At 47.4% G+C, this 22,806-nt stretch overlaps 1 protein-coding gene across 2 annotated transcripts; it reads right to left on the reverse strand.

Moving 5' to 3' along the window:
- Window positions 1–3,853: 3,853 nt before the first annotated feature.
- On the reverse strand, window positions 3,854–16,295 carry TRAPPC1 (trafficking protein particle complex subunit 1). 2 transcript variants are annotated; one of them, XM_072920675.1, is made up of 6 exons: window positions 16,199–16,262; window positions 14,007–14,106; window positions 12,215–12,421; window positions 9,418–9,489; window positions 7,058–7,195; window positions 3,854–4,008 (listed from the first exon to the last, which is right to left on the reverse strand). In XM_072920675.1, the coding sequence occupies exons 3-6, from the start codon at window positions 12,311–12,313 to the stop codon at window positions 3,874–3,876; spliced, it is 444 nt and encodes a 147-aa protein (XP_072776776.1). In that variant the 5' UTR covers window positions 12,314–12,421; window positions 14,007–14,106; window positions 16,199–16,262; the 3' UTR covers window positions 3,854–3,873. The 2 variants fall into 2 exon arrangements, with proteins under 2 accessions (XP_072776776.1, XP_072776775.1); XM_072920674.1 differs by lacking the exon at window positions 14,007–14,106 and having other exon boundaries at window positions 16,199–16,295.
- Window positions 16,296–22,806: the final 6,511 nt, after the last annotated feature.

A 22,806-nucleotide genomic window follows, 5' to 3' on the forward strand; every position in this document is an offset into this window, starting at 1 on the left:
GGGGCGGGGGGGAGGGGCCCCCCCCGGATCGGAGCCGCCGCCCCTCCCCCACCCCCCGAGGGGCTCCGACCCCCCGAGCGCGGCGGGGGGGCGCCCCTCCCCCCCACTGCCCCTCCCCCACCCGCTGCCCCTCCCCCACCCGCTGCCCCTCCCCCACCCGGGCCGGGGCCGCGCAGGGCGGGATCGGTGCAGGCGATGGAGACCTGCATGGGGGAGGGGCTGAGGGGGAGGGGCTGAAGGGGGGAGGGGAGGGGGGATTTTGGGGAGAAATTGGGAAAAAATGGGAAAAATTGGGAAAAATGGCGAAAAAAATGGGAAAAAATGGGAGAAATTGGGAGAAATGGATGGGGGAGGGGCTGGAGGGGGAGGGGCTTAATGGGGGAGGGGCTAAAGGGGGAGGGGCTGAAGGGGGAGGGGCTAAAGGGGGAGGGGCTAAAGGGGGAGGGGCTTAGAGGGGGAAATTTTGGGGAGAAATTGGGAAAAAATGGGAAAAATTGGGGAAAAATTGCAAAAAAAATTGGAAAAATTGGGAAAAATGGATGGGGGAGGGGCAGGAGAGTGAGACCTGCAGGGGGGAGGGGCTAAAGGGGGAGGGGCTGGAGGGGGAGGGGCTAAAGGGGGACGGGAGGGGGAATTTTGGGGAGAAATTGGGAAAAAATGGGAAAAAATGGGAAAAATTGGGAGAAATGGATGGGGGAGGGGCGGGAGATTGAGAACTGCAGGGGGAGGGGCTTAAAGGGGGAGGGGCTGGAGGGGGAGGGGCTAAAAGGGGGAGGGGAGGGGAAATTTTGGGGAGAAATTGGGAAAAAATGGGGAAAATTGGGAAAAATTGGGAAAAATTGGGAAAAAATGGGAGAAATTGGGAGGAATGGATGGGGGAGGGGCTGGAGGGGGAGGGGCTTAATGGGGGAGGGGCTTAATGGGGAGGGGCTAAAGGGGGAGGGGCTAAAGGGGGAGGGAGGGGGAATTTTGGGGAGAAATTGGGAAAAATTGGGAAAAATTGGGAAAAATTGCGAAAAAAATGGGAAAAATTGGGAAAAATTGGGAAAAATTGGGAAAAAAATGGGAAAAATTGGGAGAGATGGATGGGGGAGGGGCAGGAGAGTGAGACCTGCAGGGGGAGGGGCTTAGAGGGGGAGGGGAGGGGAAATTTTGGGGAGAAATTGGGGAAAAATGGGAAAAATTGGAAAAAATGGGAAAAAATGGGAAAAAATGGGAAAAATTGGGAGAGATGGATGGGGGAGGGGCAGGAGGGGGAGGGGCTGGAGGGGGAGGGGCTAAATGGGGAGGGGCTTAAAGGGGGAGGGGCTTAAAGGGGAGGGGCTTAAAGGGGGAGGGGGATTTGGGGAAATTTTGGGGAGAAATTGGGAAAAAATGGGAAAAATTGGGAAAAAATGGGAAAAATTGGGAAAAAATGGGAGAAATGGATGGGGAGGGGCGGGGCTTAAAGGGGAGGGGCTAAAAGGGGGAGGGGCTAAAGGGGGAGGGGCTAAAGGGGGAGGGGGAGGGGATCAGGAATTGGGGAGGAAATTTGGGGAAATTTTGGGGAGAAATTGGGAAAAATTGGGAAAAATTGGGAGAAATGGATGGGGAGAGGCCCCACCAAAAAACCAACCCAAAAAAAGGCTTTATGCAAATTTATTTAAATTAGAAGGGGAATCAATCCCCCAAAAGGAAGGGGGGGGGGATTTTGGGGTCCTAAAGGGGAATTTTTGGGGACCCCTCCCCAAATTTGGAGGCGCCCGAGGGAGTTTTGGGGGGATTTTGGGGAATTTTCAGGGTCTCACTTTGGATTTTTGGGGTCTCAGTGAGAATTTTGGGGGATTTTGGATATTTTGGGGTCTCAGTTCAGATTTTGGGGGATTTTTGGGAATTTTTGGGGTTTCACTTTGGATTTTTGGAAATTTTTGGGGTCTCAGTTCAGATTTTGGGAATTTTTGGGATTTTTTGGGGTCTCAGTTGAGATTTTTGGGGAATTTTTGGATATTTTGGGGTCTCAGTTCAGATTTTGGGGGATTTTGGGGATTTTTTGGGGTCTCAGTCCAGATTTTTGGGGAGTTTTTGGATATTTTGGGGTCTCAGTCCAGATTTTTGGGGAATTTGGGAATTTTTGGGGTCTCACTTTGGATTTTTGGGAATTTTTGGGGTCTCAGTCTGGAATTTTGGGGGTTTTTGGGGTCTCAGTCAGAATTTTGGGGAATTTTTGGATATTTTGGGGTCTCAGTTCAGATTTTGGGGGATTTGTTTGATTTTTTGGGGTCTCAGTCAAGATTTTTGGGGAATTTGGGAATTTTTGGGGTCTCACTTTGGATTTTTGGGAATTTTTTGGGTCTCAGTCAGAATTTTGGAGGATTTTTGGGGGATTTTTGGGGTCTCAGTCAAGATTTTGGGGGATTTTGGGGAATTTTTGGGGTCTCACTCTAGAATTTTGGGAATTTGGGGAATTTTTGGGGTCTCACTTTGGATTTTTGGGGAATTTTTGGTGTCTCAATTCAGATTTTGGGAATTTTTGGGATTTTTTGGGGTCTCAGTCTGGAATTTTGGGGGATTTTTTGGTATTTTTTGGGGTCTCAGTTGAGATTTTGGGGGAATTTGGGAATTTTTGGGGTCTCAGTCAAGAATTTGGGGGTTTTTGGGGATTTTTGGGGTCTCACTCTGGAATTTTGGGAATTTGGGGAATTTTTGGGGTCTCACTTTGGATTTTTGGGGGATTTTTGGGGTCTCAGTCAGAATTTTGGGGGATTTTTGGATATTTTGGGGTCTCAGTGAGGATTTTGGGGTTTTTGGGGGCACCAATCCCAATTTTGGGATCAGTTTTTCGGGTTTGGGGTTTTTTGGGGATGCTCAGTCAGGATTTGGGGTTTTTGGGGTCAGTTTTTGGGATTTTGGGGTTTTTGGGGGTGCCAATCCCAGTTTTGGGGTCGGTTTTTGGGATTTTGGGTTTTTGGGGGCGCTGATCCCAATTTTGGGTTCATTTATTGTGATTTTGGGTTTTTGGGGGCACTGATCCAAATTTTGGGGTAATTTTTTAGGATTTTTGGATTTTGGGGGGCGCCAATCCCAATTTTGGGATCAGTTTTTGGGGTTTGGGATTTTTGGGGATGCTCAGTCAGGATTTGGGGTTTTTGGGGTCAGTTTTTGAGATTTTGGGGTTTTTGGGGGCACCAATCCCGATTTTGGGGTCGGTTTTTGGGATTTTGGGGGCACCAATCCCAATTTTGGGGTCGGTTTTTGTGATTTTGGGTTTTTGGGAGTGCTACTCACCATTTCGAGGTCAGTTTTTGGGATTTTGGAGTCATTTATTGGGATTTTGGGGTGATTTTTGGGGTTTGGGGTTTTTCGGGGTGCTCAGTCAGGATTTTGGGGTTTTTGGGGGCACCAATCCCAGTTTTGGGGTCGGTTTTTGGGATTTTGGGTTTTTGGGGGCGCCGATCCCAATTTTGGTGTCGGTTTTTGGGGATTTTGGGTTTTTGAGGGCGCCGATCCAAATTTTGGGGTCGTTTTTTGGGATTTTGGAGTAATTTATTGGGATTTTGGAGTCATCTATTGGGATTTTGGGGTTTTTGGGGCGCCGATCCCAATTTTGGGGTCGGTTTTTTGCATTTTGGGTTTTTTGGGGCACTGATCCCAATTTTGGTGTCGGTTTTTGGGATTTTGGGTTTTTGGGGGCGCCGATCCCGATTTTGGGGTCGGTTTTTGGGATTTTGGGTTTTTGGGGGCGCCGATCCCAATTTTGGGGTCGTTTTTTGGGATTTTCGAGTAATTTATTGGGATTTTGGGGGCGCCGATCCCGATTTCGGGGTCGTTTTTTGTGGTTTGGGGTTTTTTGGGGTGCTCAGTCAGGATTTGGGGATTTTGGGGTCGGTTTTGGGGTCAGTTTTGGGGGTTCCGGGGCCCGAAGTAGGGCAGGCTGCGGACGAAGGCGTCGAGGCGCTGCCGGAACAGGAGACTCTGCACCGGGGCCCGGGGCGGGCACAGCGGGTTCTTCACCACCAGCTCCACGAACAGCTGGAAAAAACAGAAAAAATAATTATTTTTGGGGTAAAATCCTCGGATTTGGGGAAAAATTTATTTTGGGAAAAAAATCCCATTTTTTGGGGGAAAAAACGCCATGAAAATCCCATTATTTTGGGAAAAATCCCTTTTTATTGAGGGAAAAAAATCCCATTTTTTGGGGAAAAACTCCATGAAAATCCCATTATTTTGGGGAAAAAAATCCCTTTTTTTTGGAAAAAGCTCCATGAAAATCCCATTATTTTGGGGAAAAAAAAATCCCATTTTTTTGGGGAAAAAACTCCATGAAAATCCCATTATTTTGGGGGGAAAAATCCCTTTTTTGGAGGGAAAAAAAATCCCATTTTTTGGGGAAAAAACTCCATGAAAATCCCATTATTTTGGGGAAAAAAACCAACTTTTTTTAGAGGGAAAAAGAATCCCTTTTTTGGGGGGAAAAACTCCATGAAAATCCCATTATTTTGGGGGAAAAATCCCTTTTTTGGAGGGAAAAAAAATCCCATTTTTTGGGTAAAAAACTCCATGAAAATCCCATTATTTTGGGAAAATCCATTTTTTTGAGGAAAAAAATGTCATTGTTGGGGGAAAGAACCATGAGAATCCCATTTTCTTAGGGTAAAATCCCATAAAAATACTATTATTTGGGGTGAAAAATCCATTTTTTGGGAAAAAAGCTACTTTTGGGGAAAAAAAACATGAAAATCCCATTATTTTGGGAAAAATCCCATTTTTGGGGGGAAAATCCGAATATTTTGGGGAAGTCCCCATTTCTAGGGGGAAAGCCCAAAAAAATCCCATTATTTGGGAAAAAAAACTATTATTTTGGGGAAAAGTCCATATTTGGGGTGAAAATTCTATATTTTTTGGGAAAAGTCCCTTCCTTTGGGGCAAAATCCAAATATTTGGGGAAAAAAATCCCATTTTTGGGGGAATAAACCCCATGAAAATTCCATTATTTTGGGAAAAAATTACATTGTCGGGGAAAAAAAATTTGTGGCCGGGAATTTGGGAATTTCGGGGATTTTGGGGCCGGGAATTTGGGATCAGGATTTTGGGATTTTGGGGCCGGGATTTGGGATTTTGGCACAGAATTTTGGGATTTAGAACCGGGAATTTGGGGATTTTGGGGCCAGAATTTCAGGATTCAGGGCTAGAATTTTGGGAATTTGGGATTTTGGGACTGGGATTTTGGTATTTTAGTACCGGGATTTTGGGATTTCGGTATTTTAGGACCGGAATTTCAGGATTCGGCACCAGACCATCGGGAATTTCAGGAATTTTGGGAATTGTGCTCACGTTGCCGTAGGTTTGGGACTGGAATTTCAGGAATTTGGGAATTTCGGGAATGGTGCTCACGTTGCCATAGATTTGGGACTGGAATTTCGGTATTTCGGAGTTTTGCGGCCGGAATTTTGCTATTTTAGCACCAGGATTTTGGGATTTTGGGATTTTGGGGCTGGAATTTTGCTATTTCAGGACCGGAATTTCAGGATTTGGTGCCAGAACATCGGGAATTTCGGGATTTCGGTATTTTAGGACCGGAATTTCAGTATTTTAGGACCGGAATTTCAGGATTTGGCACCAGACCATCGGGAATTTCGGGATTTCGGGGTGCTCACGTTGCCGTAGATTTGGGACTGGAATTTTGGGATTTGGTGCCAGAACATCGGGAATTTGGGGATTTTGGTATTTTAGGGCCGGAATTTCAGGATTTTGGGGTCGGGATTTTGGGATTTCGGTATTTTGGGACCGGAATTTCAGGATTTTGGGACTGGAATTTCGGGATTTGGCACCAGAACATTGGGAATTTCGGTATTTCAGGACCAGAATTTCAGGATTTGGCACCAGACCATCGGGAATTTCGGGAATTTCGGGAATTTTGCTCACGTTGCCGTAGATTTGGGACTGGAATTTCGGGAATTCGGGAATTTCGGGAATGGTGCTCACGTTGCCGTAGATTTGGGACTGGAATTTCGGGATTTCAGGCCCGGGATTTCAGGATTTCGGGGTTTTGGGACAGGAATTTCAGGATTTAGGGACCGGAATTTCAGGATTTGGCACCAGACCATCGGGAATTTCAGGAATTTTGGGAATGGTGCTCACGTTACCGTAGATTTGGGACAGGAATTTCGGTATTTCAGGACCAGAATTTCAGGATTTGGTGCCAGAACATTGGGAATTTCGGGATTTTGGCATTTTAGGGCCGGAATTTCGGGATTTTAGGACCGGAATTTCAGGATTTTGGTATTTTAGGACCGGAATTTCAGGATTTTAGGACCGGAATTTCAGGATTTGGCGCCAGAACATTGGGAATTTCGGGATTTCGGGGTGCTCACGTTGCCGTAGATTTGGGACTGGAATTTTGATATTTTAGGACCGGAATTTCGGGATTTGGGGGCCGGGATTTTGGGATTTCAGGATTTTAGGGCCGGAATTTCAGGATTTGGCGCCAGAACATCGGGAATTTCGGGATTTCGGTATTTTAGGACCGGAATTTCAGGATTTTGGGACGGGAATTTCAGGATTTGGCACCAGACCATCGGGAATTTCGGGATTTCAGTATTTTAGGGCCGGAATTTCAGTATTTTAGTACCGGGATTTTGGGATTTCAGTATTTTGGGACCGGAATTTCAGGATTTTGGGACCGGAATTTCAGGATTTGATGCCAGACCATTGGGAATTTCAGGATTTGGCACCAGACCATCGGGAATTTCGGGAATTTCAGGAATTTCGGGAATTTTGCTCACGTTTCCGTAGATTTGGGACTGGAATTTTGGGAATTTCAGGAATTTCGGGAATGTTGCTCACGTTTCCGTAGATTTGGGACTGGAATTTCGGTATTTTAGGATGGGAATTTCAGGATTTGGCCCCAGACCATCAGGAATTTCAGGAATTTCAGGAATTTTGGGAATTCTGCTCACGTTTCCGTAGATTTGGGACTGGAAATTCGGGAATTTCGGGAATTTTGGGAATTCTGCTCACGTTTCCGTAGATTTGGGACTGGAATTTCGGGAATTTCAGGAATTTCGGGAATTCTGCTCACGTTTCCATAGATGTGCTGCAGCGCCTCGCGGGCGCTGGGCACGCCCAGGTCGGTGTTGAGCACCAGCCGCAGCCCCGACGGCGTCTCCAGGTAGTGCAGCCGATATTTGCTGGTGTGGAACGCCACGAACCCGTCCCGCCTGCGCCCCGAGCTAAGGAAATTCCCGAAATTCCCAAAATTCCCAAAATTCCCCAAATTTCCGACACCCCTCGTCGGCCCCGGCCGGCCCAGAGGCCGAAATCCGCGCGAAAATCGGCCCAAAATTGCCCGAAATTGTCCCCAAATCCCCCCCAAACTCCCTCAAAATCCCCAAATTCCCCCAAATTCCTGAAAATTACAAAAAAATTCCCCCAAATCCCCAAAAATTCCCAAAATCCCCCAAATTCCCCCCAAATCCCAAAATCCCCACAATTCCACAAATCCCCAAAATGCCCCCCAAAATTCCCCCCAAAATCCCCAAATTTTCAAAATCCCAAAATTTCCCCAAATTCTCCAAATCACTAAACATTCCCAAATTCCCCCAAATTCCCCAATCCCCAAAATTCCCTCAAAATTCCCCCAAATCCCCAAAAATTCCCCAAATCCTCCAAATCTCAAAATACCCAAAATTTCCAAAACCCCCAAATTCCCCAAAATTAAAAAAAAAATTCCCCGAAATCCCCAAAAATTCCCAAGATCCCCCCAAAATCCCCAAATTTTCAAAATCCCAAAAATTCCCAAAATTTCCCCAAATTCCCCAAATCACTAAACATTCCCAAATTCCCCAAATTCCCTAAATTCCCAAAATTCCCAAATTTCCCCACATTTCCAACCCCCCCCGCCAGCCCCAGCCGGCCCAGAGGCCGAAATCCGCGTGAAAATCAGCCCAAAATTGCCCGAAAATGCAAAAAATTTGCCTGGAATTGTCCCCAAATTCCCAAAATCCCCAAAATTCCCCAAAATTCCCCCAAAATCCCTGAAATTCCCCCGAAATCCCAAAATTCCCCCAAAAATCCCCAAATTCCCCCAAATCCCAAAATTTTCAAAATCCCAAAAATTCCCAAAATCCCCAAAATTCCTCAAATTTCCAATATCCCCAAAATTCCCAAAATCTCCAAATTCCCCGAAAATTCCCCAAATCCCCAAACTTTTCCCGAAATTCCCCCAAAATCCCCAAATTCCCCAAAATTCTCCAATCCCCAAAATTCCCAGAAATTCCCCAAAATTCCCCAATTCCCAAATTTCCCCGAATTCCTGAAAATTCCCAAAATCCCCAAAAACCCAAACTCCACAAAATTTCCAAAACCCCCAAATTCCCCAAAATTAAAAAAAAATTCCCCCAAATCCCCAAAAATTGCCAAGATCCCCCCAAAATCCCCAAATTTTCAAAATCCCAAAAATTCCTAAAATTCCCCAAATCACTAAACATTGCCAAATTCCCCAAATTCCAAAAATTCCTCCAAAATTCTCGAAATTCCCGAAATTCCCCACATTTCCAACCCCCCCCGCCAGCCCCAGCCGGCCCAGAGGCCGAAATCCGCGCGAAAATCGCGCGAAAATCGGCCCAAAATTGCCAAAAATTTGCCCAGAATTGTCACCAAATCCCCTCCCCCAAACTCCTCCAAAACTCCCAAATTGCCAAAATCCACCCCAAAATCCCCAAAATTCCCACAAAATCCCCAAAATTCACAAACTTTCCCCAAAATTCCCCAAAAATCCCTGAAATTCCCCCAAAATCCCAAAAAAAATCCCCCAAATCCCCAAAAATTCCCAAAATCTCCAAATTTCCTGAAATTCTCCCAAAATCCCCCAAATCCCCAAAATTCCCCCCAAAATCCCAAATTTTTAAAATCCCAACAATTCACAAAATTTCCCCAAATTCCCCAAATCACCAAAAATTCCCAAATTCCCCAAAATTCTCCAATCCCCAAAATTCCCAGAAATTCCCCAAAATCCCCCAAATTCCTGAAAATCCCCAAAATTCCCAAAATCACCAAATTCCCCGAAATTCCCCCTAAATCCCCAAACCCCCAAATTCCCAAAATCCCCAAACTCCCCAAAATTTCCAAACCCCCCAAATCTCCAAAATTCCCCAAAATTCCAAAAGAATTCCCCCAAATCCCCAAAAATTCCCAAAATCCCCCAAATTCCCCCAAAAAATCCCCAAATTCCCAAAAATCCCCAAATTCCCAAAAATCCCAAAATTTTCAAAATCCCAAAAATTCCCAAAATTTCCCCGAATTCCCCAAATCACCAAAAATTCCCAAAAATCCCCCAAAATTCCCCCAAATCCTCCCCTGGCTCCGCCCCTCCCCTGTTTTTTTGGGGGGATTCCCTCAGAATTTTGGGGAAATTTTGGGGAATTTTGGGAATTTTGGATCCATGTCCGTGGGACTCATCTTGGCCACGAAGGAGCGGAGCGAGAAAAGCATCCCGAACATCAGCTTGAACTCCTGCAAGGGGAAAATCGGGAATTTTGGGAAAAATTTGGGAATTTTGGGAATTTTGGGAAATTTTGAGGGATTTTGGGGAATTTTTTAGGGATTTTTAGGGAGATTTTTGGCATTTTTGGGAGTTTCTGGGGGAATTTTTAAATTTTTTCTCAGATTTTAAAGGAATTTTTTGGGAGTTTTTTTTTGAATTCTGGGATTTTTTTTTGAAAAATTGGGAATTTTTGGGATTTTGGGGAAAATTTGGATATTGTGGGAAATTTTGGGGACTTTCGGGGAATTTTTTTTAGAATTTTTTGGGAATTTTGGGAGTTTCTGGGGGATTTTTGGGGATTTTATTTTTCTCAGATTTTAAAGGACTTTTTTGGGGATTGCTTTGGGAATTCTGGGATTTTTTGGGGAAAATAGGGAATTTTTGGGATTTTTGGGGAAATTTGGGAATTTTGGGAAATTTTGAGGGGTTTTGGGGAATTTTTTTGGGGGGGAGTTTCTGGGGGATTTTTGGAGATTTTCTTTTTCTCAGATTTTTAAGGAATTTTTGGGGGGATTTTTTGGGGGAATTCTTGGATTTTTGGGGAAAATCGAGAATTTTTGGGATTTTGGGGAAAATTTGGGAATTTTGGGGGCTTTTTGGGGAATTTTTTGGGAGATTTTTGGGAGTTTCTGGGGGATTTTTTGGGGGATTTTGGGAGATTTTTTGGGGGATTTTATGGGAATTTTTCGGGGATTTTTTGGAATTTTTGGGGGATTTGGGAAATTCCCAAAAATTTCCCAAAATTCCCAAAATAGCCACAAAGATTCAAAATAAATCCCCAAAAAATTCAAAATAAATCCCAAAAAAACCCAAAAAACCCCCAAACCCCCCCCCCCCCAAAACCCATCAAAAATTCCAAAAAAATTCCCGAAAAATTCCCAAAATTCCCAAAATTCCCAGAATTTTCACCTCCTCCTGGGAGATGCTGGGGCCGCGCCGCCGGTGCCACTTAAAATCCCCAAAAATTCAAAATAAATCTGAATAAAAACCCAGAAATCTCCCCCAAAGCCCCCAAAAATTCCCAAAATTCCCCAAAAAAGCGCCAAAAATTCCCAAATTCTCCAATATTTCACGAAAATCTGGAAAATTCCCCAAAAATCCTCCAAAATTCAAAATAAATCTCAAAAAATCCTAAAAAAATCCCAAAAAACCCCCAAATATTCCCAAAAATTTCCAAAATTCCCAAAAAAGTCTCAAGATTCAAAAAAAACCCCAAACACTCAAAAAAATCCAAAAAAATCCAAAATAAATTGCAAAAAATCCCCAAAAAAATCCCCAAAAAAATCCCCAAAAAATCCCCAAATATTTCTCCAAACTCCCCCAAAATTCAAAAAATTCCAAAAAAATTCCCCAAAAATTCCAGATAAATCTGAAAAATTCCCAAAACAGCCACAAAAATTCAAAATAAATCCCCAAAAATTCAAAATAAATCCCAAAAAAGGCCAAAAAAACCCCCAAAAAACCCCCCCAAAACCCATCAAAAATTCCCGAAAAATTCCAAAAAATTCCCGAAATTCCCAAAATTCCTGAAATTCCCAGAATTCCTGGAATTTTCACCTCCTCCTGGGGGATGCCGGGGCCGGTGCCGCTCAAAATCCCCCCAAAATTAAAAATAAATCTGAATAAAAACTCAGAAATCTCCCCCAAAAATTCCCAAAATTCCCAAAAAAAGCCCCAAAAATCAAAAAAAATCCCAAAAAATCCCCCAAAATTCAAACTAACTCTCAAAAAAAATCTAAAAAAAACCCAAAATTTGCCAGAAATTCCCAAAATTCAAAAAAATTCCTAAAAAATCCCCAAACATTCCAAAAAATTTCTCAAAATTCCCAAAAAAATCTCCAACTTCCCAAAAAATCCAAAACACTCAAAAAAATTTAAAAAAATCGAAACAAATTCCAAAAAATCCCCCAAAAAAATCCCCAAAAAATTCCCCAAACTCCCCCCAAAAAAATCCTAAAAAATTCCCAAAAAATTCCTAAAAAATCCCAAAATTCCCCAAAAATTCCGATAAATCTGAAAAATTCCCAAAATAGCCGCGAAAATTCAAAATAAATCCCCAAAAATTCAAAATAAATCCCAAAAAAAGCCAAAAAAAACCCCAAAACCCCCCCCCAAAACCCATCAAAAATTCCCAAAAAAATTCAAAATAAATTCCTGAAATTCCCAAAATTCCCAAAATTCCGGAATTCCCGGAATTCTCACCTCCTCCTGGGGGATGCCGGGGCTGCTCAAAATCCCCCAAAAATTCGAAATAAATCCGAATAAAACCCCAGAAATCCTCCCCAAAATTCCCAAAATTTCCAAAAAAAGCCCCAAAAATTCCCAAACATTCCACACAATTTCCCAAAATTCCCAAAAAAGTCTCAAAATCCCAAAAAGCCCCAAACACTCAAAAAAAAATAAAAAAAATCTGAAATAAATTGCAAAAAATCCCAAAAAAATCCCCAAATATTTCTCCAAACTCCCCCAAAAATTCCCAAAATTTTCCCAAAATTCCCCAAAAATTCCAGACAAATCTGAAAAATTCCCAAAATATCCACAAAAATTCAAAATAAATCCCCAAAAATTCAAAATAAATTCCAAAAAAACCCCAAAAACCTTCCCCAAAACCCATCAAAATTTCCCAAAAAATTCAAAATAAATTCCCAAAATTCCCAAAATTCCGGGAATTCCCGGAATTCCCAAAATTCTCACCTCCTCCTGGGGGATGCCGGGGCCGCGCCGTCGGTGCCATTCGCTGTAGAAGAGGCAGCGCCCGCCCCGCTCGAAGATGTAGAGGTTGTGGATGGTCATGGGAATTCCCAAAAATTCCCAAAATATCCCCGAAAAATTCCCAAAAAATTCCCAGATCCGAATTCCCAACGAGCGGCGCCGAAAAAATCCCGGAAAGGGGAGAAATTCCTGCGAAAAAAGGGAAAAAATTGAATTAAAATTGGATTTTTTTTGAGAAAATTCCCCCCCGAAAATTCCCAGAAAATTTTAAAAAATTCCCAAAAAATTCCAAAAAATTCCCAAAAAATTCCCAAAAAAATCCAGGAATGGAAATTCCCAAAAATCCCGGAATGGGGAGAAATTCCTGCGAAAAAAGGGAAAAAATTGAATTAAAATCGGATTTTTTTGGAGAAAATTCACCCCGAAAATTCCCAGAAAATTTAAAAAAATTCCCAAAAATTCACAGAAAAAAATCCGGGAATGGAAATCCCCAAAAATCCCAGAATGGGAGAAATTCCTGTGAAAAAAGGGAAAAATTGAATTAAAATCGGATTTTTTTTGAGAAAATTCCCCCCAAAAATTCCCAGAAAATTCAAACAAATTCCAAAAAAATTCCAAAAAATTCCCAAAAAATTCCCCAAAAAAATCCGGGATTGGAAATTCCCAAAAATCCCAGGACGGGGAGAAATTCCTGCAAAAAAAGGGAAAAAATTGAATTAAAATTGGATTTTTTTTGAGAAAATTCCCCCCGAAAAGTCCCAGAAAATTCAAAAAAATTCCCAAAAAATTCCCAAAAAAATCCGGGATTGGAAATTCCCAAAAATCCCAAAACGGAGAGAAATTCCTGAAAAAAAAAGAAAAAATTGAATTAAAATTGGATTACAATTAGGTTGAAATTGGATTTTTAAAGCTGAAAATTATTAAAATTTCAGAAATATTCCCAAAAAATTCCCAAAAATTCCCAGAAAAAAATCCGGGATTGGAAATTCCCAAAAATCGCAGAATGGGGAGAAATTCCTGCAAAAAAAGGGAAAAATTAAATTAAAATCGGATTTTTTTTCGAGATAAAAACGCCAAAAATTCCCCCCGAAAATTCCCAGAAAATTAAAAAAAATTCCCAAAAAATTCCCCAAAAAATCCGGGATTGGAAATTCCCAAAAATCCCCAAACGGGGAAAATTTCCTGCGAAAAAAGGGAAAAATTGAATTAAAATCGGGTTACAATTAGGTTAAAATTAGATTTTTAAAGCTGAAAATTATTAAAATTTCAAAAATATTCCCAAAAAATTCCCAAAAATTCACACAAAAAAATTCGGGATTGGAAATTCCCAAAAATCCCAGAACAGGGAGAAATTCCTGCAAGAAAAGGGAAAAATGTGAATTAAAATTGGATTAAAATTGGATTAAAATTGGATTTTTAAAGCTAAAGATTCCCCAAATTCCGAAAAAAAATTTGGGATCAAAAATTCCCAACGAAAATCCCCCAAAAAAATTTGGGAATGGGGAAAAATTCCCACAAAAAAAGGGGGAAAATTTGATTTAAATCGGATTTTTTTAGAGTTAAAATTTCCCCAAAATTCCCAAAGAATTCCCAAAATTCCCAAAAAATATCCCAAAAAATATCCCCAAAAATATCCCCAAAAATTCCCAAAAATTTTGGGATCCCAAATTCTGAACGAGAATCCCGAAAAATTCCGGGAATGGGAAAAAAAAATTTGGAATTAAATTCCAAAGTTTGAACCCAAAATTCCCCTAAAATAAAATCCCAAATTTACCAAAAATTCCCAGAAAATTCCGCAGAAATTCCCAAAAAATTCCGGAATCCAAAATTCCAAACGAGCGGCGCCGAAAAAATCCCGGAATGGGGAAAAATTCCTGTGAAAAAAGGGAAAAAATTGGATTAAAATCTGATTTTTTTTGGAGAAAAAGACGCCAAAAATTCCCCCGAAAATTCAAAAAAATTCCCAAAAAATTCCCAAAAAATTCCCAAAAAATTCCCCAAAAAATCCGGGATTGGAAATTCCCAAAAATCCCAAAATGGGGAAAAATTCCTGTGAAAAAAGGGAAAAAATTGGATTAAAATTGGGTTAAAATTGGATTTTTTAAGCTAAAAATGCCCAAAATTCCCCAAAATTCACTGTGGGGTCCCAGTACGGACCAGTATAAACCAGTATGGACCAGTATGGACCAGTATGGACCAGTATAAACCAGTATGGACCAGTATGGACCAGTATGGACCAGTATGGACCAGTATGGACCAGTATGGACCAGTAGGGAAATGGGAATTTCCAGTACGGACCAGTATAAACCAGTATGGAGCGGTGTTCCCAGTATAAACCAGTATGGACCAGTATAAACCAGTACAGATCACTGCTCCCAGTATAAACCAGTATAAACCAGTGCTCCCAGTATAAACCAGTCCCAGTGCTCCCAGTATAAACCAGTGCTCCCAGTATAACTCATCCCAGTGCTCCCAGTATAAACTAGTCCCAGTGCTCCCAGTATAAACCACTGCTCCCAGTATAGACCAGTATAACCCAGTGCTCCCAGTAAAATCAATCCCAGTGCTCCCAGTATAACTCATCCCAGTAAATCCCAGTATAACGAGTCCCAGTATAAACCAGTGCTCCCAATATAACCAGTATAAACCAGTCCCAGTGCTCCCAGTATAACCCAGAGCTCCCAGTATAGACCAGTGCTCCCAGTATAAACCAGTGCTCCCCGTATAAACCAGTCGCAGTGCTCCCAGTATAAACCAGAGCTCCCAGTGCTCCCAGTATCCAACCAGTGCTCCCAGTATAACCCAGTGCTCCCAGTATAAACCAGAGCTCCCAGTGCTCCCAGTATCCAACCAGTGCTCCCAGTATAACCCAGTGCCGGCATTCCCAGTGCTCCCAGTATGGACCAGTCCCAGTGCTCCCAGTATAACCCAGTGATCCCAGTATAAACCAGTATAAACCAGTCCCAGTGGTCCCAGTATAACCCAGTGCTCCCAGTATAATCAATCCCAGTGCTCCCAGTACAAACCAGTCCCAGTGCTCCCAGTATAACTCATCCCAGTAAATCCCAGTATAACCAGTCCCAGTATCCTCCCAGTGCTCCCAGTATAAACCAGTGCTCCCAGTAAATCCCAGTATCCAACCAGTGCTCCCAGTATAAACCAGTCCCAGTGCTCCCAGTATAACTCATCCCAGTAAATCCCAGTATAACGAGTCCCAGTATAAACCAGTGCTCCCAGTATCCTCCCTATGCCCCCAGTATAGACCAGTGCTCCCAGTAAATCCCAGTATAGACCAGTCCCAGTGCTCCCAGTATAACCAGTATAAACCAGTCCCAGTGCTCCCAGTAAAATCAATCCCAATGCTCCCAGTATAAACCCGAGCTCCCAGTATAACCAGTCCCAGTATCCTCCCAGTGCTCCCAGTATGGACCAGTCCCAGTGCTCCCAGTATAGACCAGTGCTCCCAGTATAATCAATCCCAGTGTTCCCAGTATAACCAGTATAAACCAATCCCAGTGCTCCCAGTATAACTCACCCCAGTAAATCCCAGTATCCTCCCAGTCCCAGTATCCTCCCAGTGCTCCCAGTATAACCCAGTGCTCCCAGTAAATCCCAGTATCCAACCAGTGCTCCCAGTATAGACCAGTCCCAGTGCTCCCAGTATAACTCACCCCAGTAAATCCCAGTATCCGACCAGTCCCAGTATAAACCAGTGCTCCCAGTATCCTCCCTATGTCCCCAGTATAGACCAGTGCTCCCAGTATAATCAATCCCAGTGCTCCCAGTAAATCCCAGTATAGACGAGTCCCAGTGCTCCCAGTATAACCAGTACCAGCACTCCCAGTGCTCCCAGTTCCCTCCCAGTCCCTCCCAGTCCATCCCAGTTCCCGCCAGTCCCTCCCAGTCCCCCCCCAGTCCCTCCCAGTCCATCCCAGTTTGTCCCAGTTCCCCCCAGTTCTCTCTCACCGCTTTCCCGCCGCCTTCACTTCCGCCCGGCCTGCCGCTTTCCGTGACGTCACTTCCTCTTTCCGCCCAACCCCAACATGGCGGCGCCCGGCAGTGGGCGTGGTCAGTCCATATAAGGAAAATGGGCGTGGTCATGACGTCAGTTGTTTGATTGACAGCTCCGGCGAGGTCGCCCAAAAATCCCCCAAAATCCCCAGAAAATCCCCCCAAACACCAAAAATCCACGAAAATCGACAAAACCCCGAAGAAAATCCCCCAAATCCGCAAAAATCCCCAGAAAAAAACCAAAATCCCTCAAAAAAAAACCCAAAAAACCCCCAAATCTCCCCCAAAATCCCCCAAAACCCGAAAAATTCACAAAAATCCAAAAAAATCCCCACAAAATTCCCTAAAATCCCCAGAAAATCCCCCCAGACCCCAAAAATCCACGAAAATCGACAAAACCCCGAACAAAATCCCCCAAAATCTGCAAAAATCTTAAAAAATCCCCAAAATCCCTCTAAAAAAATAAAATCCCCAAAATCTCCCCCAAAATCCCCCAAAACCCGAAAAATTCACGAAAATCCACAGAAAATCCCCACAAAATTCCCTAAAATCCCTCAAATCCCCAAAAATCCCCAGAAAATCCCCCCAAACCCCAAAAATCCACGAAAATTGACAAAACCCCGAAGAAAATCCCCCAAAATCCACAAAAATCCCCAAAAAATCCACAGAAAAATCCCTAAAAAAAAAAAAAGATGCCCAAAATCTGCCGCCAAAATCCCACAAAATTCACGAAAATCCACAAAATATCCCCACAAAATTCCCCCAAAATCCCCAAAACTCCCCCAAAATCCCCAAAATTCCCCTAAAATCCCCCCAAAATCCCTCAAATCCCCCAAAATCCAAAAAAATTCCCTCCAAAATTCCTTAAAATCCCCCAAAATCCCAAAAAATTCCCCCAAAATCGTCCCCCATTGTGTGCCCTCCCCCCATTTCCACAACTCCCCCCCTCCAGAACCCCCCAGGACACCCCAAAACCCCCCCAGGACCCCCCAAAATGTCCCAAATGTCCCCCCCCCATTTTCCCACCCCCCAAAACCCCCCTAAGGACCCCCCCCCAAAATATCCCCAATGCCCCTCCCCCACCCAGAACCCCCCAAAACCCCCCCCAGGACCCCCCAAAACTCCCCCAGGACCCCCCAAAATGTCCCCCCCCATTTTCCCACCCCCCAAAACCCCCTCAGGGCACCCCAGGAACCCCCAAGACCCCTCCCCAAAATGTCCCCAATTTACCCCCCCCATTTTCCCACATCCCAAAACCCCCCCAGAGTCCCCCCAAGACCCCCAAAAACCCCATCAGGACCCCCCCAGGACCCCCCCAAAATGCCCCCAATGTCCCCCCCCCATCCCGAACCCCCCAAGACCCCTCCAGGACCCCCCAAAATGTCCCCCCCATTTTCCCACCCCCCAAAACCCCCTCAGGACCCCCCAAAACCCCCCCAAGACCCCCCAAAATATCCCCAAATGCCCCTCCCCCACCCCGAACCCCCCCAGGACCCCCCCAGGACCCCCCCAAGACCCCCCCAGGACCCCCCAAAATGTCCCAAATATCCCCCCCCCATTTCCCACACCCCAAAACCCCCCCAGGACCCCCCAAAACCCCCCAGGACCCCCCAAAATGTCCCAAATGTCCCCCCCCCCATTTTCCCACCCCCCAAAACACCCCCACGACCCCCCCAGGACCCCCCAAAATGTCCCCCCCCATTTTCCCACCCCCCCAAGACCCCCCCCCAAAATGTCCCCAATGCCCCCCCCACCCCGAACCCCCCCAAAACCCCCCCAAGACCCCCCCAGCCCCCCCTCCCCTCCCCCCCCGTGTCCCCATCTCCCCTCCCCCCCCCCCGTTAATCGGCTTTGCCCCCCCGGGGTGGGGGAGGGGCGGATTAACCCCCCCCGCCCCTCCCCCCCCTCTGCCCCTCCCCCCCCCCGGTCCCGCTCACTCGGGGCGGCGGCGGCGGCGGGAGAGAACCGCGACCCCCGGGACCCCCCCCAAATACCCCCGAGACCCCCCCCCAAAATCCCAAACCCACCCGGGACCCCCCCTAAATCCCAAATTCCCCCCGGGACCCCCCAAAATACCCCCGGGACCCCCCCCAAAACCCCAAACCCACCCGGGACCCCCCCAAATATCCCCGGGACCCCCCCCTAAATCCCAAATACCCCCGGGACCCCCAAAATACCCCCGAGACCCCCCCAAATTTTCCCGGGACCCCCAAAATCCTCCCGGGACCCCCCCCCTAAATCCCCTGCGACCCCCGGGACCCCCCCAAAATACCCCCGGGACCCCCCCCAAATATCCCCGGGACCCCCCCCAAAATCCCAAAATACCCCCGGGACCCCCCAAATACCCCCGGGACCCCCCCCAAATATCCCTGAGACCCCCCCCCCCAAACCTCAAAATACCCACGGGACCCCCAAAATCCCCCCGGGACCCCCCCCTAAATCCCAAATATCCCCAGGACCCCCCCCCAAAATCCCAAACCCACCCGGGACCCCCCAAATATCCCCGAGACCCCCCCCAAAATCCCAAACCCACCCAGGACCCCCCCCAAATTACCCCTGGGACCCCCAAAATACCCCCGGGACCCCCCCCAAAATCCCCCCACGACCCCAAAAAGCCCCCCGGGATCCCCCCAAATACACCCGGGACCCCCCCCAGACCCCAAATACCCCCGGGACCCCCCCCAAAATCCCAAACCCCCCCGGGACCCCCCCCAAAATTACCCCTGAGACCCCCGGGACTCCCCCAAAATCCCCCCGGGACCCCCCCCTAAATATCAAACTCACCCGGGACCCCCCCCAAATTACCCCTGAGACCCCCAAAATCCCCTGAGACCCCCCCCCAAACCCCAAAATACCCCCGGGACCCCCAAAATACCCCCGGGACCCCCAAAATACCCCAAACCGACCCGGGACCCCCCAAAATACCCCTGAGACCCCCCCCCAAATATCCCCGGGACCCCCCCAAATATCCCTGAGACCCCCAAAATACCCCCGGGACCCCCCCCAAATATCCCTGAGACCTCCCGGGACCCCCAAAATCCCCCCGAGACCCCCCCCAAATATCCCTGAGACCCCCCCCAAACCCCCAAATACCCTCGGGACCCCCCCCCTAAATCCCAAATCCCCCCCGGGACCCCCCCCAAAAATCCCAAATCCACCCGGGACCCCCCAAATATCCCCGGGACCCCCCCCCAAAATCCCAAAATCCCCCCGGGACCCCCCCCAAAATCCCAAATCCCTCCGGGACCCCCCCCAGACCCCCAAATACCCCCGAGACCCCCCCAAAATACCCCCGGGACCCCCCCAAAATCCCCTCGGGACCCCCCCCAAATATCCCTGAGACCCCCCCAAACCCCAAATATCCCCCGGGCCCCCCAAAATCCCCCCGGGACCCCCCCAGACCCCCCCGGACCCTTCCAGGACCCCCCCGGGACCTGCGGACAGGTGAGACCCCCCCCAAACCCCTCCCCCACCCCCAATTAACGGATCCCCCTTAATTAATGAACTCTCCCCAATTAATGAATCCCCCAATTAATGACCCCCCCCCGACCCCCAATTAGGGACCACCCCCCCAATCGGTGAACCCCCCCCCCAATTAATGGATCCCTCCCCAATTAATGAACCCCCCCCCCAATTAATGGATCCCTCCTCATTAAGGGACCACGCCTATTAATGAAACCCCCCCCAATTAATGAACAGCGCCGATTAATGAACCTCCCCAATTAATGAACCTCTCCAATTAATGAACCCCTCCCAATTAGTGAACTTCCCCCAATTAGTGAACTTCCCCAATCAATGGACCCCCCCCCCAATTAATGGATCCCTCCTCTTTAAGGGACCATGCCTATTAATGAATCCCCCAATTAATGAACCCCCCCCAATTAGTTAACCCACCAATTAATGACCGCCCCCAATTAATGAGCACCCCCGATTAATGAACCCCCCCAATTAATGAACACACCCAATTAGTGAACCCCCCCCAATTAATGAACACCCCCGATTAATGAACTTCCCCAATTAATGAACTTCCCCCAATTAATGAACTTCCCTCAATTAATGAACCCCCCAATTAATGAACACACCCAATTAAGCAACCACCCTAATTAATGAACCCCCCCCAATTAATGAACTTCCCTAATTAATGAGACCCCCGATTAATGAACATACCCAATTTATGAACCTCCCCAATTAATGAGCACACCCTAATTAATGAACCCCCCCAATTAATGAACCCCCCCAATTAAGCAACCACCCTAATTAACGAAATTCCCTGAATTAATGAACCCCCCAATTAATGAACCCCCCCAATTAATGAACCCCCCAATTAATTTACCCCCCAATTAATGAACCCCCTCAATTAATGAACACCCCAATTAATGAACTTCCCACAATTAATTAACCCCCCATTAATTAACAACCCCCCATTAATTAGCGCTGACAGCTGTGACCCCGGTGACCTCAGGCGGGCGATGACGTCACCCGGCTCTGGCCCCGCCCCCCGGCTCAGCGGCCGCGGGGCATTATGGGAGCGGGGGGGGAGGGGCGGATCAGCGCTGAGCGCCCCTCCCCCACTCTGACCTCTGACCTCTGACCCCGAATGACCCCTGACCTCTGACCCCCCAGGTGACCCCGCGGTGGCCATGGTGACATCCCCGAGCGGCTCCAGCCCCGCCCCCGCCTGAGGGACACGCCCGGACTGGACTGGAGTGGACATGCGGCCAAGCGGGGGAGGGGACGGCGCCCATGGTGGCACTGGGACATCCCACGGTGGTGGCATCTCCCATGGGGACATTGACTGCGGTGGCATCTCCCATGGGGACATCATCCATGGGGACATCGACTGCAGTGGTGGCATCTCCCATGGCTTTCGTTCCCAATGTGGCATCTCCCATGGTGGCATCTCCCATGGCTTCGGTTCCCATGGGGACATCAACTGCGGTGGTGGCATCTCCCATGGGGACATTGCCTGCTGTGGTGGCATCTCCCATGGGGACGTCGCCCATGATGGTGGCATCTCCCATGGCTTCAGTTCCCATGGTGGCATCTCCCATGGTGGCATCTCCCATGGCTTCGGTTCCCATGGTGGCACCTGCAACGGTGACGTCTCCAACAGTGGTGGCACCTCCCATGGCTTCGGTTCCTATGGTGGCACCTCCCATGGTGGCATCTCCAGCAGTGGTGGCATCTCCCATGGCTTCGGTTCCTATGGTGGCACCTGCAGCAGTGACGTCTCCAACAGTGGTGGGATCTCCCAAGGTGACATCTGCCACAATGACATCTCCAGCAGTGGTGGCATCTCCCACAGAGACATTGCCCATGGTGGTGGCATCTCAAACAGCTTCAGTTCCCACGGTGGCACCTGCAAGAGTGACGTCTCCCACGGTGGTGGCATCTCCCATGGCTTCGGTTCCCAGGGTGACATTTCCCATGGTGGCATCTCCCATGAGGACATCTCCAACAGTGACATCTCCCATGGGGACATCGCCCATGGTGGTGGCATCTCAAATGGCTTCAGTTCCCACAGTGGCACCTGCGATGGTGACGTCTCCAACAGCGGTGGCATCTCCCATGGGGACATCTCCCATGGTGGCATCTCCCATGACTTCGGTTCCCATGGTGACACCTCCAACACGGACATCTCCCACGGTGGTGGAACCTCCCATGGCTTCGGTTCCCACGGTGGCATCTCCCACGATGACATCTCCAACAGTGGTGGCATCTCCCATGGCTTCAATTCCCACAGTGGCACCTGCAAGAGTGACATCTCCAGCAGCGGTGGCATCTCCCACAGGGACATTTCCCACGGTGGCATCTCCCACGATGATATCTCCAACAGTCGTGGCATCTCCCATGGCTTCGGTTCCCACGGTGGCACCTGCAAGAGTGACATCTCCAGCCATGGTGGCACCTCCCACAGGGACATTTCCCATGGTGGCATCTCCAACGGGGACATCGCCCACGGGGACATCGCCCATGGGGACATCACCCATGGCTTCGGTTCCCATGGGGACATCTCGCACAGTGACATCTCCAGCAGTGGTGGCATCTCCCACAGAGACATTGCCCATGATGGTGGCATCTCCCATGGCTTCAGTTCCCATGGTGGCACCCGCAAGAGTGACATCTCCAACAGCAATGGCATCTCCCATGGGGACATCGCCCATGGTGGTGGCATCTCCCATGGCTTCAGTTCCCATGGTGGCATCTCCCATGAGGACATCTCCCTCAGTGACATCTCCCACGGTGGTGGCATCTCAAATGGCTTCAGTTCCCATGGGGACATCGACTGTGGTGGTGGCATCTCCCATGGCTTCAGTTCCCATGGTGGCATCTCCTACAAGGACATCTCCCACGGGTACACCTCCCACGGTGACATTTCCCACGGTGGTGGTATCTCCCATGGCTTCAGTTCCCACAGTGGCACCTGCAACGGTGACGTCTCCAGCAGTGGTGGCACCTCCCACAGGGACATCTCCCATGGTGGCATCTCCAACGGGGACATCGCCCATGGGGACATCTACAACAGCAGTGGCATCTCCCATGGCTTCAGTTCCCATGGGGAC

The sequence above is a fragment of the Taeniopygia guttata genome, chromosome 32 (genome assembly GCF_048771995.1).
Source record: "Taeniopygia guttata chromosome 32, bTaeGut7.mat, whole genome shotgun sequence".
Classification (NCBI taxonomy): Eukaryota; Metazoa; Chordata; class Aves; order Passeriformes; family Estrildidae; genus Taeniopygia; species Taeniopygia guttata.